This window comes from Ahaetulla prasina, chromosome 1 (genome assembly GCF_028640845.1).
Source record: "Ahaetulla prasina isolate Xishuangbanna chromosome 1, ASM2864084v1, whole genome shotgun sequence".
Taxonomy (NCBI): Eukaryota; Metazoa; Chordata; class Lepidosauria; order Squamata; family Colubridae; genus Ahaetulla; species Ahaetulla prasina.
The window spans coordinates 73,425,804-73,445,247 of record NC_080539.1 but is presented as its reverse complement, the minus strand read 5'-3'; the positions used below and the strand labels follow the sequence as shown (position 1 = coordinate 73,445,247).

Here is a 19,444-nt window from a genome sequence, read left to right as displayed (position 1 = left end):
ATTTCCCCCCAGAAATTAGAATGGCCCTGACCCCATTGGCTTTTAGTAAGGCCTGTAAAGGCATGGTTTCATCACTGGGCCTGAGGATCTGAATGTGTGGCAAAGCCTGTGCAGTGGCTGTGTTGGTTTATCATTAGTAATTTTGGTTTTTTACCTGTAATTTTTTTGGCTGCTGATTACATGTCTGTTCTTGTTTTTATTATTTAACTTTTTTTTTTCATGCTGATAGCTACCCAAAATAATAAATTTGAGGTAGGTGGCTATAGAAATTGAGATAATAATAAACAAATAAAAAGATAAATTAATTTACATTCATGTATCTAGCAATGTTGGTGGAATTTCTCCAAATATTTGCAAAGTCTTTGTGATTCTGTTTTTCCGGATCTTGCAAAAGCCACAAATACTGAGAGGACTGAGGCTGAGAAACATGAACCTGCTTTATCTCTAAGCATTAGCACAGCTAATTAATTCCCCTTCAAAGCCCCCCTCCTAAAGTGATTAATCCCCTATCAAGCTCTGTCTCCAGCCATTCAAGAGGCCTAAGTCTGCCAAGGTATTTACGGCCCCCTAGCCAGCAAGCAGACGGCAAGGCAGCTTGTTATCGGGATAGGATGGAAGTGGTTCCAAGACAAATGGCCGCCTATCTCCCAAGTGGCCTTGCAAAACCCAACAAAGTGCTGTGCCGTGCTGGCCACCTACTTTCCTCGTCCTCCTCTCTCTCCTAACGTTTCACAGATGTGACCCGAGCCTTCCCCCTTCATAGTTTAACACTAAGCAGCACCTCCACAGTCCTGTGAAAGATGGGAGCCAAAGCACTTCACTTTTGAGCCTGCCAAAAGCCACACGGGGACAAGACCCTTTCAAGCTGTTTTATGAAACTAAAAGGCCTGTTAATAGATGAGGGTGAAATAATGGTGTTGGGGAAATAATAGGACCGGGAAGGGGATGAATCTGGAAAGATGGAGTGGAACAGGATCAGAGGAAAAGTGAGTCTGGTGCATTTGTCAATTGAGAAGGGCATCATTCAGAATCTGTACTTCCAAAACTTGGAAATGGTACAACACTCAACAAAAAAGAAAAATCCATGAAGCAAAGCCAGGATCCACGAATATGAGTTGCTGAAGTAGCAAACTCATTTGACGGTTTAGAAAATAAATTATTCCCCAGACTGGAGGAATATAATAATCTGGCTGCTAGCCAAGATAGCAGGTAAATGGACTTTGTCTTTCCTTTTTCCTCTGCCTTCAAACTGTTTAAACTTTGGGCTGCTATGCCAACCAACTCCGGTAGGGGGCACTGTGGTGCCAGGCTTAATAGCACTGCCTAACAAACCCTAATGAAGTAATATGAGAAAGTTTTGGACTCTTTTAGTGAGGTGAAGACAGAGGAACCAGACTGTGTGTGGTATATATTGACCTCTTGAACTATGGATATGGAGAGGAGACTGTCAGCTCCGCTGGAGCTCACACAATTTTCAAAAAGGCATATTGGCCTTTTCAGTAGATTTCTTTAGTACCAACATTTTACATGTTCAGATCAGGATCTCCCATGATTTTTCTTATCAAAGGCCGCACACTCAGCCTCTTCATGCCAAGAATTTTATCTGTACTGACATATTCCTACACTGATCATTAGGGTGTTCCCTGGAAGTATTTTTTTTTCCTGGAATCAATCCTTATGGAACATAGTAATATGAACAGAACCAGTCAGAATTACTGCTTTTCATTTTTTTAACCACCCATATTTTTCCTGCACTACTGAATATTTGAGGACACAGACAGTATTATTTTAACATTTCAAGAATATAGCTGAAGATTATTTTTCATATTTTAACTAAAGGGATTTAACCAACCCTCTGTGGGTTATATACTATGATTTCTGAGTCACCTTTTCTTTTAGTGATGTTATACAATTGAAGTATCTCTTCAAAGATTAAATAAATCTAACATTTGCCGTTGTTTCTGATTCAGATTGATGTTGTAAGCAGATGTGCTGAAAAATGACTCCATCATCATTCAACATTGGTTTGCTATTTGGAGATGATGGACAAAACAGTTCAGTAACATTTGGAGGACACAGGTTGATTACCTCTGTATAAAGGAATGTAGTGTGATGTTAGCTTGATTATTTAAAATATATATCAGTTATGTTTGTTAGCTGATTTCTGTGTGATCTTTTAATTTTTTTTAAAGTAGTTTATAATTTATTATTATACCATCTAATAGAGATGATAATTAACATTGAAAAACAGAGATGGAGATGTAATACAAAGGAAAGATAATATGATTCAGTGGATTATTTTTATATGGAAGGCATTCCAAGACCAATTTCATCCATATGTTTTGTAGAGCATGACAAACAAAAATAGGATTCACTCATTGTTCTAAATCAGAATTTTTAAAACCACATCACGACTTAATTCAATGAATGGTCGTAGTTATTGAATGGTCTTGCTTTTAGTCTTGGCAGTATATTCACAAAATTTCAAGAATAGCCATAACAGGATTGCTGTGAAAATAAATCTTATGGGAGTAAGTCATATCTGAAACTCATTTTTATAATTTATTACATATTCTGATATGATGTAATAGAAATGAAAGAATTAATATTTTATCGGCTCAGATTTAGAAATTCTTTAAAAGAGAAATGCTACCACAATGTTTGGTGTAATAAAAGAGATTAAGATCAAGTTTATATACATGATACAGTGGCTCAGGGGCTCGGGCTAGGACGTTGAGCTTGTCGATTGAAAGGTCGGCAGCTCAGCGGTTCGAATCCCTAGTGCTGCCGTGAGCTCCCATTACTTGTCCCAGCTTCTGCCAACCTAGCAGTTTCGAAAGCACGTAAAAATGCAAGTAGAAAAAATAGGGATCACCTTTGATGGGAAGGTAACAGCGTTTCGTGCACCTTTAGTGTTGAGTCATGCCGGACACATGACCCCGGAGACGTCTTCGGACAGCGCTGGCTCTTCGGCTTTGAAACGGAGATGAACACCGCCCCTTAGAGTCGGCAACGACTAGCACGTATGTGCGAGGGGAACCTTTACCTTTACCTATATACATGATATAGAGAGGTATAATGAAATTCCCATTAAATATCCAAACAACAGGCTGTCATAAAATGGACACTGTCTAAACTGATAATTTGCAGATTTTTTCCTTAGGAGTACATCATTTAATCCTAGTATTTCTGGGAATCTATACCTAATTTAAGTAGATTAATTCTTTTTTTTTAGATGACATAAGGAGCTGTGATTTATTTAAAATAGGAAGGAAAAAAATCCATTATTTTATGGCTGAAAGTAATATAGCAAAGCCTATTTATTACTGTATATTCATGTTTTGAGAAAAAAGCAGATAAGGGATGAAAAGAATAAGAATTTCAGAAGCTTTACATCAGGGGTCAGCAACCTATGGCCCAAAGGCTGGATCTGTATTGCTACCCTAAATCAGGGGTGTCAAACTTACATCTTCACTTGGCTATCGGAACTTCCCCCCCCCCTTCGCTAAACTGGTCATGGGCGTGGCCAGTGCCTGAGGCATCTGGCCCGTGGGCTGGGAGTTTGACAGCCCTGCTCTAAATCAACTGGCTCATAGTTCCAAAAAGAAATAGCATATCTACCTGATCTGTAATGTATTACTGTAAGTTTTGGCGGGAGTTTTAGGCGGGAAATATCTCGTTTCTGATTGGATGCAGCCTCAGGCTGAAGTGTATATAAGGAGAGGTTTTTCTCCAGAGTTTTGCTGGGTCACACTATATTAAAGAGCTGTTGTCACTAACCTGGTCTCCTGCCTCGTCAATACCCAAACTTAACATTGGCGACGAAGGTGGGATATTGAGGCAGAGCACCAGAACAGAGCTGAACTCACTACGAGAATCAAACCCAGCAAGGTGACGGCGAATGCAGCGATGACCGGCTACACGCCACCCACTCCGTTTGACCCTGCCCAGGAGACATGGGGAATATATATGACCCGTTCCGAAAGTTTCCTGGAGGCAAACGAGTTACAGGGAGTCTCCGACAACCGCAAACGGGCTTACTTCATAAGCCACTGTGGGTCAGCAGTCATCGCCGTCGCAGAAGCCCTAGCGGAGCCAACACCGCTACACTCCGTATCGTGGCAGACCCTTCAGACCCTCCTGAAGAATCACTACGCACCAGCCCGTCCAAATACGCTCGACGGTACGAGTTTGGGGGCGCAGGCAACAAGAAGGCGAGTCTATCAGCGACTACATGGCAGCCCTGAGACAAGCCTCCAAGCATTGCAGTACCGCGATCTGGACGAAGAGCTGCTGGAACAACTTATACGGGGTCAGAGACATCCGTTTGAGGAGGCGGTTGCTAGCCAAGAGCAACCTGACATTGGCAAACGCCTGGACGAAGCCAGAGCCCATGAGATGTCCAACCATGCAGCAGACACCTTACAAAGCGACTCACGCCGATGGCGGGCGCAAAGCCGAGCACAGTCCACCACGAAGAAACCTATCGTGAGTCAACCAGCGAAGAGGAGGAAGAAGTCCACTACACCGGAAAATCGACAAGGAAGACCCGGAGGAATGCGGAAGTTGCGGGCGACATCAGCGCCAAAGATGTAAGTTCAGGGCGCCATTTGCGGCGGTGTGAAAGGAAGGGCACCTGGCTCAAGTCTGCCGAGCACCCCAACCTTCCCGAAAATTCAAATCGGCCAATCAGAGCGGCTCTGAGTCAGAGATGCAAACCCCACATTCCGAAATTTCAAACCAGCCAATCAGAGCGCGAGATCGGCGAGGCGACCCGATTGGCCAGGAAAGAAAGAGCGCGAAGTCAAACCGAATGACTGTTACCATAGACCACGCAGCTACCCGCATCGAAGAAAAGATCTTCACAAACCCGACAATTGAAGGCGTACCGTGCCGACTGGAAGTAGACACAGGATCAGCTATCACAATCATGTCCTGGGACACTTTTGTGAAAGCCTTGCCGCACATCGCAAAGCGCAAGCTACAGAAACAACGGCTCCGGGTGCAGGATTACCAGGGCAACCGCATCCCTGTTCGAGGACAACGACCGTCGAGGTCAAGTACGGGACATACGAAAGACCCTGCCCATCACGTTAGTCGAGGAACCTTGCCAAGCTTGCTGGGGCTAGACTGGTTCAGGCGTTGGGAATGGGGTGACTGGCGTCCACGGAGCGGATGCAACCTGCAAAACGCCCTAATGGAGGAATTCGCAGACGATTCGAGGACCGTTTAGGCAAGTACAAGGGACCCCTATCTCCTTCAATTTAGACCCCAAATAGCTCCCATTAGGTTAAAGGCAAGGAGGGTTCCTTTTGCACTCAAACCTAAAATCGACAAAGAGTTAGATAAATTAGTCAGCCAGGGATACTAGTGCCAGTTGACCATGCCAAATGGGAGGCGCCAATCGTCACCCTATAAAACCAGACGGGTCCATAAGAATTTGCGCTGATTACAAGGCTACCTTGAACAAAGCATTGCAAAAGCGCCTACCCAGTTCCAGTAGTGCAACACTTATTGCACTCACTAGGCACGGACAAGTTTTCGCCAAATTAGACTTGGCACAAGCGTACCAACAGCTACCCGTAGATGCTAGCACAGCTGAGGCCCAGACCATTGTAACGCACCGGGTGCCTTTAAGTGCACCCGGTTACAGTTCGGGTGAGTGTGGCCCCGGGCTATTCCAAAATTTGATGGGCGGCTCCTACAAGGGTTACCGAGTCGTACCCTATTTCGATGATGTGTTGGTATCAGGGAAGATTTAAGAGAACTGGGGAAGCGATTAAGGAAAGTTTTGGCCATTTTAGGTCGGCAGGATTAAAAGTCAAAGCAAGCAAGTGTCAGATAGGGGTCGAATCTGTTGAATTTTGGGCTATAGAATAGACAAAAGGGATTCACCCACTGAGAGCAAAGTCAAGGCGATAAAGAGAGCCCCAGCACCCAAAAACAAGACAGAACTCCAGGCTTTCCTGGGTCTGGTAAACTTTACGCCGTGTTTTTAAAAGACAAGGCAACCGTTGCTGAACCGCTGCATAAATTGCTTGGAAAAACACTGCTTGGTCGTGGGGAAGTCAGAGAATAGGGCATTTGAGGCAGTAAAAGTTTGCTATCAAGCGATAGCCTGTTAATACAATACAACAACAGACTGCCGTTAGTATTGGTTTGTGATGCGTCCCCTATGGAGTAGGAGCTGTACTTAGCCACAGACTCCCAAACGGCACTGAAGCCCCTATAGCGTTCTATTCACGAGCGATGTCCCCGGCTGAGAGGAATTACAGCCAGCTAGATAGGAGGCTCTCGCAATAGTGTCAGGGGTGAAAAATTTCACGAATACGTTTTGGGAGATTTGAAATTGTCACTGATCACAGACCGCTATTGGGGTTACTGGCTGGCGACCGCCCAACGCCAGTAGCACTCTCACCTAGACTGACCAGATGGACTATTTTTTGACCGCATACTCCTACAAGCTGCAGCATCGGCCTGGAAAGGAGCTGGGGCATGCGGACGCATTGAGCAGATGCCCATTGCCAGGAAATCGAGGACCCCACCCGGGCACACCCGTTCTACTAATTGACTCTTTGGACTCTGGCCAGTCACATCGCAGGAAGTGGCTCGGGCCTCCTACCGGGACGTTGTTTTAAGAACTGTAATCAGTTGGGTTCAAAGGGATGGCCCGCTGCGGGCGACGTTTCAAGGAATTTGTAAAGAAAAAGGGAATTGTCTGTGCAAGGGGTGCCTGCTCTGGGGGATAGGGTGGTAGTTCCAGAGAAGCTGAGAAAAGTTCTGGAACTCCTGCATGAGGGTCACCCAGGAATTGTGAGGATGAAGGGTTTGGCTAGGAGCTATGTCTGGTGGCCCCTAATGGACAGGAAATCAGTGACAGGGTTGGCGATGCCAAGTATGTCAGGAATCAGACCACTACCACCTCGGCCCCAGTGTTGGAGTGGGAGAAACCCCAAGGCCCTTGGTCCCGCATACACATTGATTTTGCGGCCCTTCCACGGCCAAACATTTCTAATTGTGGTGGATGCATTCTCCAAATGGCTGGAGATCATCCTAATGAAATCCACAACCGCTGGAGCTGTCATCTCAGCACTAAAACACCTTTTCGCCACGCACGGGCTACCGGACACCCTCGTGTCCGATAACGCCCACAGTTCACCGCAGCATTATTTGAAGGGTACCTGGCTGAAGAGGGCATCCGACATGCCCTCTCAGCGCCGTTCCACCCTCGTCGAGCGGCCTTGCTGAACGTTTTGTCCGGAGTGCAAAGAAGCGCTATCACGAAGCGGCCCGGCGATTGGCAGGCACAAATCGACGCATTCCTAACCGTCCAACACAGGACCCCTGTGTGGCCACCGCCGCAGCCCAGCCGAGCTATTAATGGGGCGGAAGCTACGGTGCCCGCTAGACCGGCTACACCGAACTACGTACAGGACGGGTTCAAAACAAAACCAGATAGAATCCGAGAGTTAAACATAGGAGACTCAGTGTGGGCACATAATTACAGCGACGGCCCTAACTGGAAGAGGGGATAGTCATAGACAAAGCGGGCCCCAAATCTTATCTAGTGGAACTAGGCGATGGCAGAATCTGGGCGCCACATAGATCAATTAAGAAACAGATTGAGCGATAAGGCAGAATTAGGCGAGAACAGCCCTGACTATGATTTAATTAACCCCACAGCTGACTGGGCCGAGAACAAACAGAAAGCGTAAGAACCAAACAGAGACTTATCCAGAGAAGCTGAGAGGGAGGTAGATGGTTTCTGACAGATGGTCCATCAAAAGGCAGTGGTTGGTTGAGCAAAAAAACATTCCAAGCAATGTCTTGTTTGGAAAATTGTAGGCACCTCCCTAGCATTCCCACCCATATTTGGCAGGGTGAAGACTGTAGCCTGCTCCAGAGGGGAATCGAAGTTCACAGTCTTCATCCAAAGGATAATTTTCCCAGGCCCTTTCCTCCCACCTCTTTCCCTTTTTGGAGCTCAGTCAGGCCAATTTTTTTTTAAAAAATTGAGACAACATTAGGTTTGGGTATCTCTGCCAAGTGCAGTTTGAAAAGCAAATTTTCTTTATTTTAAAAATAATATATTTGGACTTGAATGGAAGAATTAATAGACTAGAATCTGTACTATTTTATTAGCACATTCTGCTCCAAGACTAAAAATCTTACATCTTTTAATGTTGTTATGTTTTCCCCCATGAATTAGATAAATAGTCACAAAATTGTAACTCAAGAGTTCATAGTTATAAAGTCATGAAACATAAAAAGGTTGCAAAATATGCACAACTAGACTGTATTCATTATCTAAAAATTTACATGATAGGATGAGATAAGGTTCAGAGTTAAGCTCCAAATTGGATATGCTTTAGCAAGAAATATTGGGAGATATACTACCTTTGCTATACAGTAGTTACTACTGTCATATAAATGGGGGAAATATGGTTTTAGACAGCTGTCCATCTTGACAATGAAAGCATACAGTGCTTTTTGGGCTCCTTTCCTAGGATAACCAAGAAGAAAGGTTCCATGTAATTTAAGGGCCCTCAGAACTTATGACTAAAATCTTAGTGATTGCTTGGAAAACTTTTTGTTCTGAATACCTTTTAAAAATAATATATTTGGACTTGAATGGAAGAATTAATAGACTAGAATCTGTACTATTTTATTAGCACATTCTGCTCCAAGACTAAAATCTTAGTGATTGCTTGGAAAACTTTTGTTCTGAATACCTTTTAAAAATAATATATTTGGACTTGAATGGAAGAATTAATAGACTAGAATCTGTACTATTTTATTAGCACATTCTGCTCCAAGACTAAAATCTTAGTGATTGCTTGGAAAACTTTTTGTTCTGAATACCTTTTAAAAATAATATATTTGGACTTGAATGGAAGAATTAATAGACTAGAATCTGTACTATTTTATTAGCACATTCTGCTCCAAGACTAAAAATCTTACATCTTTTAATGTTGTTATGTTTTCCCCCCTGAATTAGATAAATAGTCACAAAATTGTAACTCAGAGTTCATAGTTATAAAGTCATGAAACATAAAAAGGTTGCAAAATATGCACAACTAGACTGTATTCATTATCTAAAAATTTACATGATAGGATGAGATAAGGTTCAGAGTTAAGCTCCAAATTGGATATGCTTTAGCAAGAAATATTGGGAGATATACTACCTTTGCTATACAGTAGTTACTACTGTCATATAAATGGGGGAAATATGGTTTTAGACAGCTGTCCATCTTGACAATGAAAGCATACAGTGCTTTTTGGGCTCCTTTCCTAGGATAACCAAGAAGAAAGGTTCCATGTAATTTAAGGGCCCTCAGAACTTATGACTAAAATCTTAGTGATTGCTTGGAAAACTTTTTGTTCTGAATACCTTTTAAAAATAATATATTTGGACTTGAATGGAAGAATTAATAGACTAGAATCTGTACTATTTTATTAGCACATTCTGCTCCAAGACTAAAAATCTTACATCTTTTAATGTTGTTATGTTTTCCCCCATGAATTAGATAAATAGTCACAAAATTGTAACTCAAGAGTTCATAGTTATAAAGTCATGAAACATAAAAAGGTTGCAAAATATGCACAACTAGACTGTATTCATTATCTAAAAATTTACATGATAGGATGAGATAAGGTTCAGAGTTAAGCTCCAAATTGGATATGCTTTAGCAAGAAATATTGGGAGATATACTACCTTTGCTATACAGTAGTTACTACTGTCATATAAATGGGGGAAATATGGTTTTAGACAGCTGTCCATCTTGACAATGAAAGCATACAGTGCTTTTTGGGCTCCTTTCTCTTTTCTGATATTAACACTAGAAGCTGGAGATGGATATTTTGCTAGCTGGTGAAGTTCAGTACCATCAAGTCCCTTCTCTGTAAGTGTTATATCTCAGGACTGCATTTTCAGTCCTGCTACAGTTCATGCTGTGATTTATCACTTCTCAAGGACAAGCACAATTTGTCCTTTGGGAATAATTTAGAGAAAAGTTCACAGTAGATCTTCATAGATTAAAAAAGTTATTAGATGAATGCTTTCCAATCATGGCAGTTAGGAGGCTAAAATATTTATCCAAGAACTTCTCTCGGAAGCATTTTTATAAACTGGTGCTAGTTTATTTAGTGGTCCATGGTGATATGCACAATGAACATAAAATAGATTTAGGTAGCCTGCTTTAGCAAGAAATATCATAGACAGTGAGGTTTTTGCTGTTATAAGTGAGGTCCAGCGACACCCTCCGGTCCCTCTAGAGGACAGCAGGTCCGAGCCGGCGAATAATCCAGGGCGGATGGCGGGAGGAGGAGCTCAGAGGCGAAAAGTCCCTCCGGCAAGCTCGACTCAACTCCAGAAAGTGAACTGCGCAGGTCCGGGAGAGTCAGGAGACGCCCCACGTACCTGCAGGACTACGTAGAGAAGTAATATGCAAATATTGGCAAAGTGCCTTCTGGGAGGGAAGGAGTGTAATGTATTACTGTAAGTTTTGGCGGGAGTTTTAGGCGGGAAATATCTCGTTTCTGATTGGATGCAGCCTCAGGCTGAAGTGTATATAAGGAGAGGTTTTTCTCCAGAGTTTTGCTGGGTCACACTATATTAAAGAGCTGTTGTCACTAACCTGGTCTCCTGCCTCGTCAATACCCAAACTTAACATGATCCATGGTAGTCCTAAAAAAGAATTCAAGTTTGTAATTCTGTCTCAGGCCTGATATGGATATATGTATTATTTTAATAAATTGTAATGATTTGGATCATACACTGTAAATGTATGTATGTATGTTATAATATACCTTTGATTATTCAGATCTCTTCCTCCTCCCTTGTGGTTGGGAAAGATGCATTTCTGTTGTGGATCATGTCCTCATTTTCCTGTTTAGTCACACCTCCTTTTTTTCCTCTAAGAAGAATCTCAATGGTTTCTCCCCCAAAGTCCTTCCAAATGCCAGTGTATTCACTTGAGAGAGAGAGAGAGAGATGGGCCCATCATCTACTCACAGACATGGCCTCTAGCCCAGTGGTGGGATTCATATAATTTAACAACCAGTTCTCTGCCCTAATGATTTCTTCAACAACTAGTTCAGCAAACTGCTCGGAAAGTTAACAACCGGTTCCCCCAAAGTGGTGCGAACTGGTGAAGTTCAGTACCATCAAGTCCCTTCTCTGTAAGTGTTATATCTCAGGACTGCATTTTCAGTCCTGCTACAGTTCATGCTGTGATTTATCACTTCTCAAGGACAAGCACAATTTGTCCTTTGGGAATAATTTAGAGAAAAGTTCACAGTAGATCTTCATAGATTAAAAAAGTTATTAGATGAATGCTTTCCAATCATGGCAGTTAGGAGGCTAAAATATTTATCCAAGAACTTCTCTCGGAAGCATTTTTATAAACTGGTGCTAGTTTATTTAGTGGTCCATGGTGATATGCACAATGAACATAAAATAGATTTAGGTAGCCTGCTTTTAGCAAAGAAATATCATAGACAGTGAGGTTTTTGCTGTTATACGAAATGACTTTTAAGAATGTGATTATTAAATTAAGCTTTTCATTTCACTACTGGTAATCAAATGTCAAAATAAATTCAGATATGTTTGAAAGGCATAAATAATTTTAATTATGTGATATTATTTATCAGACTTATATACCCATCTCACAAATGTGACTCTGAGTGGCATATGATAAGACAGTCAATTAAAACAAAGCAAGTCATTGTTTCTTTGATCATCTGATTAATCTTCTAATGAAGGGTACAAATTTGAAAAAATTACCTCAGTTTGGAAACAAACAGTAATATTTAAAAGAGGCTCACTTTCATTTGATACAATGAATGAGACAAATTACTATTTCCATTTTATTCTGCTTGATCAATAGGTTTGAAGAACTGTGAAGATGATATAGTAATCCAAGGGCTTTTCAGGTAGATGCTACGTAATGCCTAGCATGTTCCAAAGTTGTTTCTATAGCAACTGCCATTGCTGACTCTATTAAAATTCTGCAGAAGCATATAACCAAGAACCATGTTTTCAGGGATTTTCTAAATGCCAATAGGTCAGGGCTAATACCTTCTGTGGGAGAATGATGTTAATAATGCATCATATTAAACACCATTAAAATGGATAGTATGGATTGCCCTTCCAGTTAAATCTGTACAAAGTGCATAAGCTTTGGGAAAACTATACTATACAACTGTATAATATTGATACTATATTTGATACTATATTTGATACTATATTTGATACTATATTTGATACTATATTTGATACTATATTTGATACTATATTTGATACTATATTTGATACTATATTTGATACTATAATGATATATATATAGAGCTGTGGTGGTGTAGTGGTTAGAATGCAGAACTGCCAACAGTTCGATCCTGACTGCCTTAAGGTTGATTCAGCCTTACATCCTTCTGAGGTCGGTAAACTGCTTAGAGAAGGTTGTAAAGCACTATGAAACTGTATGTAACTCTAAGTGCTTTTGCTATGCTAAATATATAGGGAAAGATACAAGCATTATAAAATCTAAATGGAACTTTACAAATGAACTCTACAGAAATAAACTAATGTAGTTCTGTTGAGATTCTAACATCTGGGAAGTGATGACCAATAAAAGACACAAATGTCTGTGAACTTAGCCAAATTTATACGCATCATAAATGTGTGTTAGTATAATTCTGCTACTCTCTTAATTGTAATAACTTCTGAATCAGGTGTTCTTCTTTTTATTATCCTGATACTACCTTTGCTATACAGTAGTTACTACTGTCATATAAATGGGGGAAATATGGTTTTAGACAGCTGTCCATCTTGACAATGAAAGCATACAGTGCTTTTTGGGCTCCTTTCTCTTTTCTGATATTAACACTAGAAGCTGGAGATGGATATTTTGCTAGCTGGTGAAGTTCAGTATTTATCCATCAAGTCCCTTCTCTGTAAGTGCTATATCTCAGGACTGCATTTTCAGTCCTGCTACAGTTCATGCTGTGAGTACAAGGATAGGTACTGACTATGATTTATCACTTCTCAAGGACAAGCACAATTTGTCCTTTGGGAATAATTTAGAGAAAAGTTCACAGTAGATCTTCATAGATTAAAAAAGTTATTAGATGAATGCTTTCCAATCATGGCAGTTAGGAGGCTAAAATATTTATCCAAGAACTTCTCTCGGAAGCATTTTTATAAACTGGTGCTAGTTTATTTAGTGGTCCATGGTGATATGCACAATGAACATAAAATAGATTTAGGTAGCCTGCTTTTAGCAAAGAAATATCATAGACAGTGAGGTTTTTGCTGTTATACGAAGTGACTTTTAAGAATGTGATTATTAAATTAAGCTTTTCATTAATTAAATGAAATCAAATGTCAAAATAAATTCAGATACGTTTGAAAGGCATAAATAATTTTAATTATGTGATATTATTAATCAGACTTATATACCCATCTCACAAATGTGACTCTGAGTGGCATATGATAAGACAGTCAATTAAAACAAAGCAGTTAAGCATAAATATAAATAAGAGTAAGTGAAATGGGGAACATCCTACATCCAATGTTAACAATCTAGTGGGCTCCCCTTTTCCTAGGATAACCAAGAACCATGTTTTCAGGGATTTTCTAAATGCCAATAGGTCAGGGCTAATACCTTCTGTGGGAGAATGATGTTAATAATGCATCATATTAAACACCATTAAAATGGATAGTATGGATTGCCCTTCCAGTTAAATCTGTACAAAGTGCATAAGCTTTGGGAAAACTATACTATACAACTGTATAATATTGATACTATATTTGATACTATAATGATATATATATAGAGCTGTGGTGGTGTAGTGGTTAGAATGCAGAACTGCCAACAGTTCGATCCTGACTGCCTTAAGGTTGATTCAGCCTTACATCCTTCTGAGGTCGGTAAACTGCTTAGAGAAGGTTGTAAAGCACTATGAAACTGTATGTAACTCTAAGTGCTTTTGCTATGCTAAATATATAGGGAAAGATACAAGCATTATAAAATCTAAATGGAACTTTACAAATGAACTCTACAGAAATAAACTAATGTAGTTCTGTTGAGATTCTAACATCTGGGAAGTGATGACCAATAAAAGACACAAATGTCTGTGAACTTAGCCAAATTTATACGCATCATAAATGTGTGTTAGTATAATTCTGCTACTCTCTTAATTGTAATAACTTCTGAATCAGGTGTTCTTCTTTTTATTATCCTGATACTACCTTTTGGGACCATCAAATTTTACTAAATGATGACTTATTTGCTTTCCTGCCAGGCACCACACCAGAACATAAACTCTGAAATACATTCAAAGCAGCAGTGTTCTGGAAGAGTGGATTTGATCAGCTCTCTGTTGTTTCAAGCGCTCCCCATTTTAACATTAGTTTTTTAAATAATCCCCATAACTAACTTACAGTAGATATTTCAGGCCGGAGACCAGGCAGACATGAGGGTGAAATACGAATTTGGTGACAGACTAGACAAAAAGCAGAAGCTGAGAGGGAGGTAGATGGTTTCTGACAGATGGTCCATCAAAAAGGCAGTGGTTGGTGAGCAAAAAAACATTCCAAGCAATGTCTTGTTTGGAAAATTGTAGGCACCTCCCTAGCATTCCCACCCATATTTGGCAGGGTGAAGACTGTAGCCTGTTCCAGAGGGGGAATCGGAAGTTCACAGTCTTCATCCAAAGGATAATTTTCCCAGGCCCTTTCCTCCCACACCTCTTTCCCTTTTTGGAGCTCAGTCAGGCCAATTTTTTTTTTTTAAAAAAAATTGAGACAACATTAGGTTTGGGTATCTCTGCCAAGTGCAGTTTGAAAAGCAAATTTTCTTTATTTTAAAAATATTTAAGAAGTAACACTGCAAAGCCTCTTTCATGAATATATTATACTCTTGATCTTCAACATAGCTGACATAATGCAGCTGGGGTGTCCCATCATCAATTCGAAGATTTGTCTACTTACTACTGCTTCCCTCTATCCACTGAAGATAAACACTTCAGTACTGAGGTAGGAAGTACCTGTTTTACTTATAAACATATCAGACTTGTCCAATTAACTAAGCTACTATTTAAAAGAGGTTAACAGGCATTAACATTTGCCACAGTACAAGGAAAGCAAGTTTGTTGTAGTGGTTAAGGCATCAGGCTAGAAACTGAGAGACTGTGAATTCTAGTCTCATCTTACGCACAAAGCTAGCTGGGTGATCTTGAGCCAGTCACTTTCTCTCATCCCTATCAGTTCTAGTGGGATGGACAGATATGCTTAGGAAAAGGCAGCCCTGCAAATAACCAGGTCCTTTAAAGGTGATAACCAGCACCCTAAATTGCATCCAGAAGAGAACTGGCAGCCAGTTCAGCTTTTGCAAATAGAGGTGTAACATGGATGAACCAATGGAAACCTAATACTATGTGTACTGCTGCATTCTGACCAGTTACAATTTCTGAGTGGTCTTCAAGGACAGCCCATACAAAATACATTGCAATAATCCAATTGGGAGGTGACTAAGGCATGAGTGACCATGAACGGGGCCTCCCAGTCCAGGAAAAGACACAGTTGGCACAGAAGACTTGCAGATTAGTGGTTCTGTGCAACCCCACCCAGAGTCAAAGATGACAAGTCAGCAGCCCTTGGGGGACCAAAACCCTAGACCCGTTCCATCTTGCCAGGATTTTTTTTTTTTTTGTTTACATTTATACCCCGCCCTTCTCCGAAGACTCAGGGCGGCTTACAATGTATAAGGCAATAGTCTCATTCTATTTGTATATTTTTTTTACAAAGTCAACTTATTGCCCCTCCAACAATCTGAGTCCTCATTTTACCTACCTTATAAAGGGTGGAAGGCTGAGTCAACCTTGGGCCGGGCTCGAACCTGCAGTAATTGCAGGCTTGAGCCAAAGACCATTTATCAGTGGCTTCATGTTAAGAGGAGAGGGGAGAGACCCAAGCTCTGAGGCACCCTGTACTGCAGGGGCCTATGGCTTGATCTCCCCTTCCCCACTAACATCCCCTGGAATCAGTCACAAAGAAAGGAGGATGATCACCTCAAAATAGTACCGCCCATTCCCAAACCCGCAGAGCTGATGCAGAAGGTTATTGTTTTTGGTATGAAAAACGGCTGAAAGATCACACAAAGTAATCATGCTCATAATTCAACACATTTTAAAGGATTTTCTCTCCCTCTGAGAATTTCTGAGTATTGAAGAAACTACAAAATGAATAGTATAATTCTTTATTCTGCATGTGATAAATTTGACATTTGGATGGCTTACATATCATATATTGAAACAAAACAGTTGGATAAAAGAGCAGCAACAATAACAGCCGTTTACACTAGAGTATTCTATGTGGCAAAAACCGGGTTGGAATTTAGCAAGATTTACAGCCTTCATAGATCTCTCAGCATTTGTTTTATTTTCAGCCATGATTTATCAATGTTCTGAAGAAGTTTTTCCTCCTTTAATGCTGCTTGTCATTTGTTTCCTGATGATGGTTAGATGCTGGCAACAATTAACTAGAAAGCACCATGGCAGCCATCTTTAAAAATACCTATGAAAATTACCTTTCTTTTTAGACAATTTATATTTAAATTGAATGTCTGATCTTTTAAAGGAAACTTTAAAGAAATTGCATCTCCTTACTTGGTAAAATATAATTAAAATTTTATTGAATTCCACCTTGAACTTGATTATGGGAATTGTTTGTGTTGATTGTTAACAAAAAAGGTAATGCTCAGTCTTGGGTTAGGTGAGGCTTTGATTTTGCTGCTTCAAGTTTAATAAAGGAGAAACAGTGGATCTGACATTTGTTTGGCAGGAACCGGGTAAAAAAAGTTGTGCTTGTTATGTAGTTTTCTTCTTATAAAGGAAGCAGCTGCTCTATTCACCAGCTGTAATTTGTGAATGGCCTTTAGTGGTAGTCCCAAAGAGGATATCCCAAGGAGAGTATGTGGTGGAAATTAAATGGGGGGGGGGGGAAGACACAGATCATCATTGTAGGTTGAATGGAGGGACTGCTCAACTTTCAGAAAATAATAGTGTGTGTCACTGAAGTATTCAAAAGATTGAGTAAATTATTATCTTAACACCACAATTACAGTATAGTGATCAGTATTGTGGTATCTAATACAGATTCTTGAACACTCATTTTGATATGGAATTCAGAAAGCACAAAGAATTTGCCACAAGAATAACATTGTATTAAGATATCTATAGTTCTTTTTCTAGGAACTACCTGAACATTTCCATCTGTGAATATTTCTGTTTAATATTTATTGGACTTATTCTCCGATTTTGTAAAGTTTCTTTGGATGAAGCATATCTACTGTAATACTCCTTTTTTCACTCCCATAGTTATCTGGTTATTAGTTCAGAACCCATTGATCAAACTAGGTTTGAATTATACTTTAATATTCTTGGCATCACCAAAGTTTAAATTAACATTGAAACTACGGTAATCCTTTTACTACCTTAATACTCCTTTTCTTCAAAGTTGGAACCACATAAGACACCAAGGAAAATGAATTGTTCTGTAAACTAATGGCGGCTTTGTGACTCTCTCTCTGCTGTTTCTTTTTCTTAAGTTTTGCTTTTCAGGAACTAAAGCACTAATTTTACCCTTAGAATAATAATACCTAATCACAATTCAAAACACAGTAGCATGATATTCAATACATATGAATTCTTGCTTTAGGGGGAAAGAACACTTCTCTCTTCCTTGCACCTTGCTATAAATTTAAGAACGGATTGCCATTATTAGAAAAGGAGAAGAGAACTAATTTTGCATAATGAAACAAGTGCAAAATATCCACAAAGAGGCAAATTATTACTTTTGGAGTAGGGGAGACCTTTGTAGATATTACTAGATTTATTTTAGGAGCTAGATGAACATTACTGTTCATGGTATAGTTTGTATATACATAATAGATATTTTTAAAGCCTTAAATCTGATAGGAAGAACTGCATGAGGATTAAGATGACGAATAGAAATATTGTACTTTTTTCATTTCCAATATGTGAACAACACATAGGAATGATGGTGAGATGTTTTATTTTATACAGGAAGGATTACTGCAGTTTCCCAAGAAATTACTGTACATAGATTGTGTGGAACAAAGTATATGTGTTTGCGGCTCCTAATTCCTCTATTGCTGTTTTTCTATTAAAGTATCTGTGATCTCACTGTATATGGTGATATTTGTAAACATTTGTTTTTTCTATAGGGTCCTGGAGCATCCAAGTAGAGAGAGGAAGCAGAGTAGTAGTGCTGCGAAGTCTACTCTGGCCTGGACTCACATTCTACCATGTTCCTAATACTAAGCAGCATGGTTATATCTATTTTGGCCATGGAGAGAAGAACATAGACTTGCCCTTCATGTTGTGAAAATCACTAACGCAAGAAAATTAAGGAAGTTATGTCCTAATGTTGCAATTATTTTGTACTTATAATGTCTATATTTTTGGTTTAATAAATCAGTGTGAAATCAGGCTACTTCTTTATGATCCATATTTTAAAAACATGTTCAGTTTCTGAGAGTAGTTGAGTCGTTTCACACCCACTTGCACTATTCAGCTGATCTTGAGGGCACAGATAAACCTCCAGGTGGCTTCAATGATTCTCAGAAAGAGTGCCAATGACCAGACAACTGCAAGGAATATAAATCCTTCCATCCTCCACCACCATTCAGTCGGAGCTGAAGAAGCTTCTTGGATGAGAAGTGAAATGTCTTCAAGGAAAAACAAAGTCCAGTTGCTTTTTGAAAAAGCACCTTTGGGACAACCATGACCTGGATAACTGAGAATCTCTATAGACTTTTACAATAGTGCATGCACACACAACAAATCAAAGATCTGAACTTAAGAGTGGGGGGTGGAAAAGCATACGGAGCAGGAGTATATGCAAAAAGAATCTGGGAATCCTGCAAAATAGTTACAAAAAACCCCCCAAATGCAATCCTTAACTGCATCCACAAAAGCATAGAGAGTCAAAATAGATTTGTCAGACCACACTGAGGATATTGCACCCAATTTCTGATGTGTATTTTAGGAATGACAAAGTAGCGTGTGTCCAGAGGACAGTAATTAGATAATAAAGGGTCTGTAAGGAAGGAAAATCTTAGATAAGATGAAAAACAATTACTTAAATTACAAGGAAGCAGATTGTGATTGGACAGGAAAATGTAATGTTATGCTATTCAACAATAGACTACTTGAGATAGTGGACATTTTCTGGAGATACTTTAGCACTGGTGATTCTTGTACTGGGCTGTATGATTCTTGTACTGGACTGTATGATTTTTTAAAAAGAACTCTTCCAAATCTTACATTATATGATTGTATTCTTCAGCAATTCGTTTAGGGTAGTATAGGATGCAAATTGTACAGGCTATTGAAATAACTGAAAAAAGGTCATGACAAA

At 39.9% G+C, this 19,444-nt stretch overlaps 1 protein-coding gene across 1 annotated transcript in view; it reads left to right on the top strand.

Moving 5' to 3' along the window:
- The window catches only part of RSPH9 (radial spoke head component 9), a 42,648-nt gene extending 24,135 nt beyond the window's left edge, over positions 1 to 18,513 (top strand). Inside the window, exon 5 of the mRNA XM_058162828.1 lies at positions 18,249 to 18,513. Coding sequence (XP_058018811.1) covers positions 18,249 to 18,409 — 161 coding nt within the window. The 3' untranslated portion in view covers positions 18,410 to 18,513. The remainder of the gene's footprint in view (positions 1 to 18,248) is intronic.
- Positions 18,514 to 19,444: the final 931 nt, after the last annotated feature.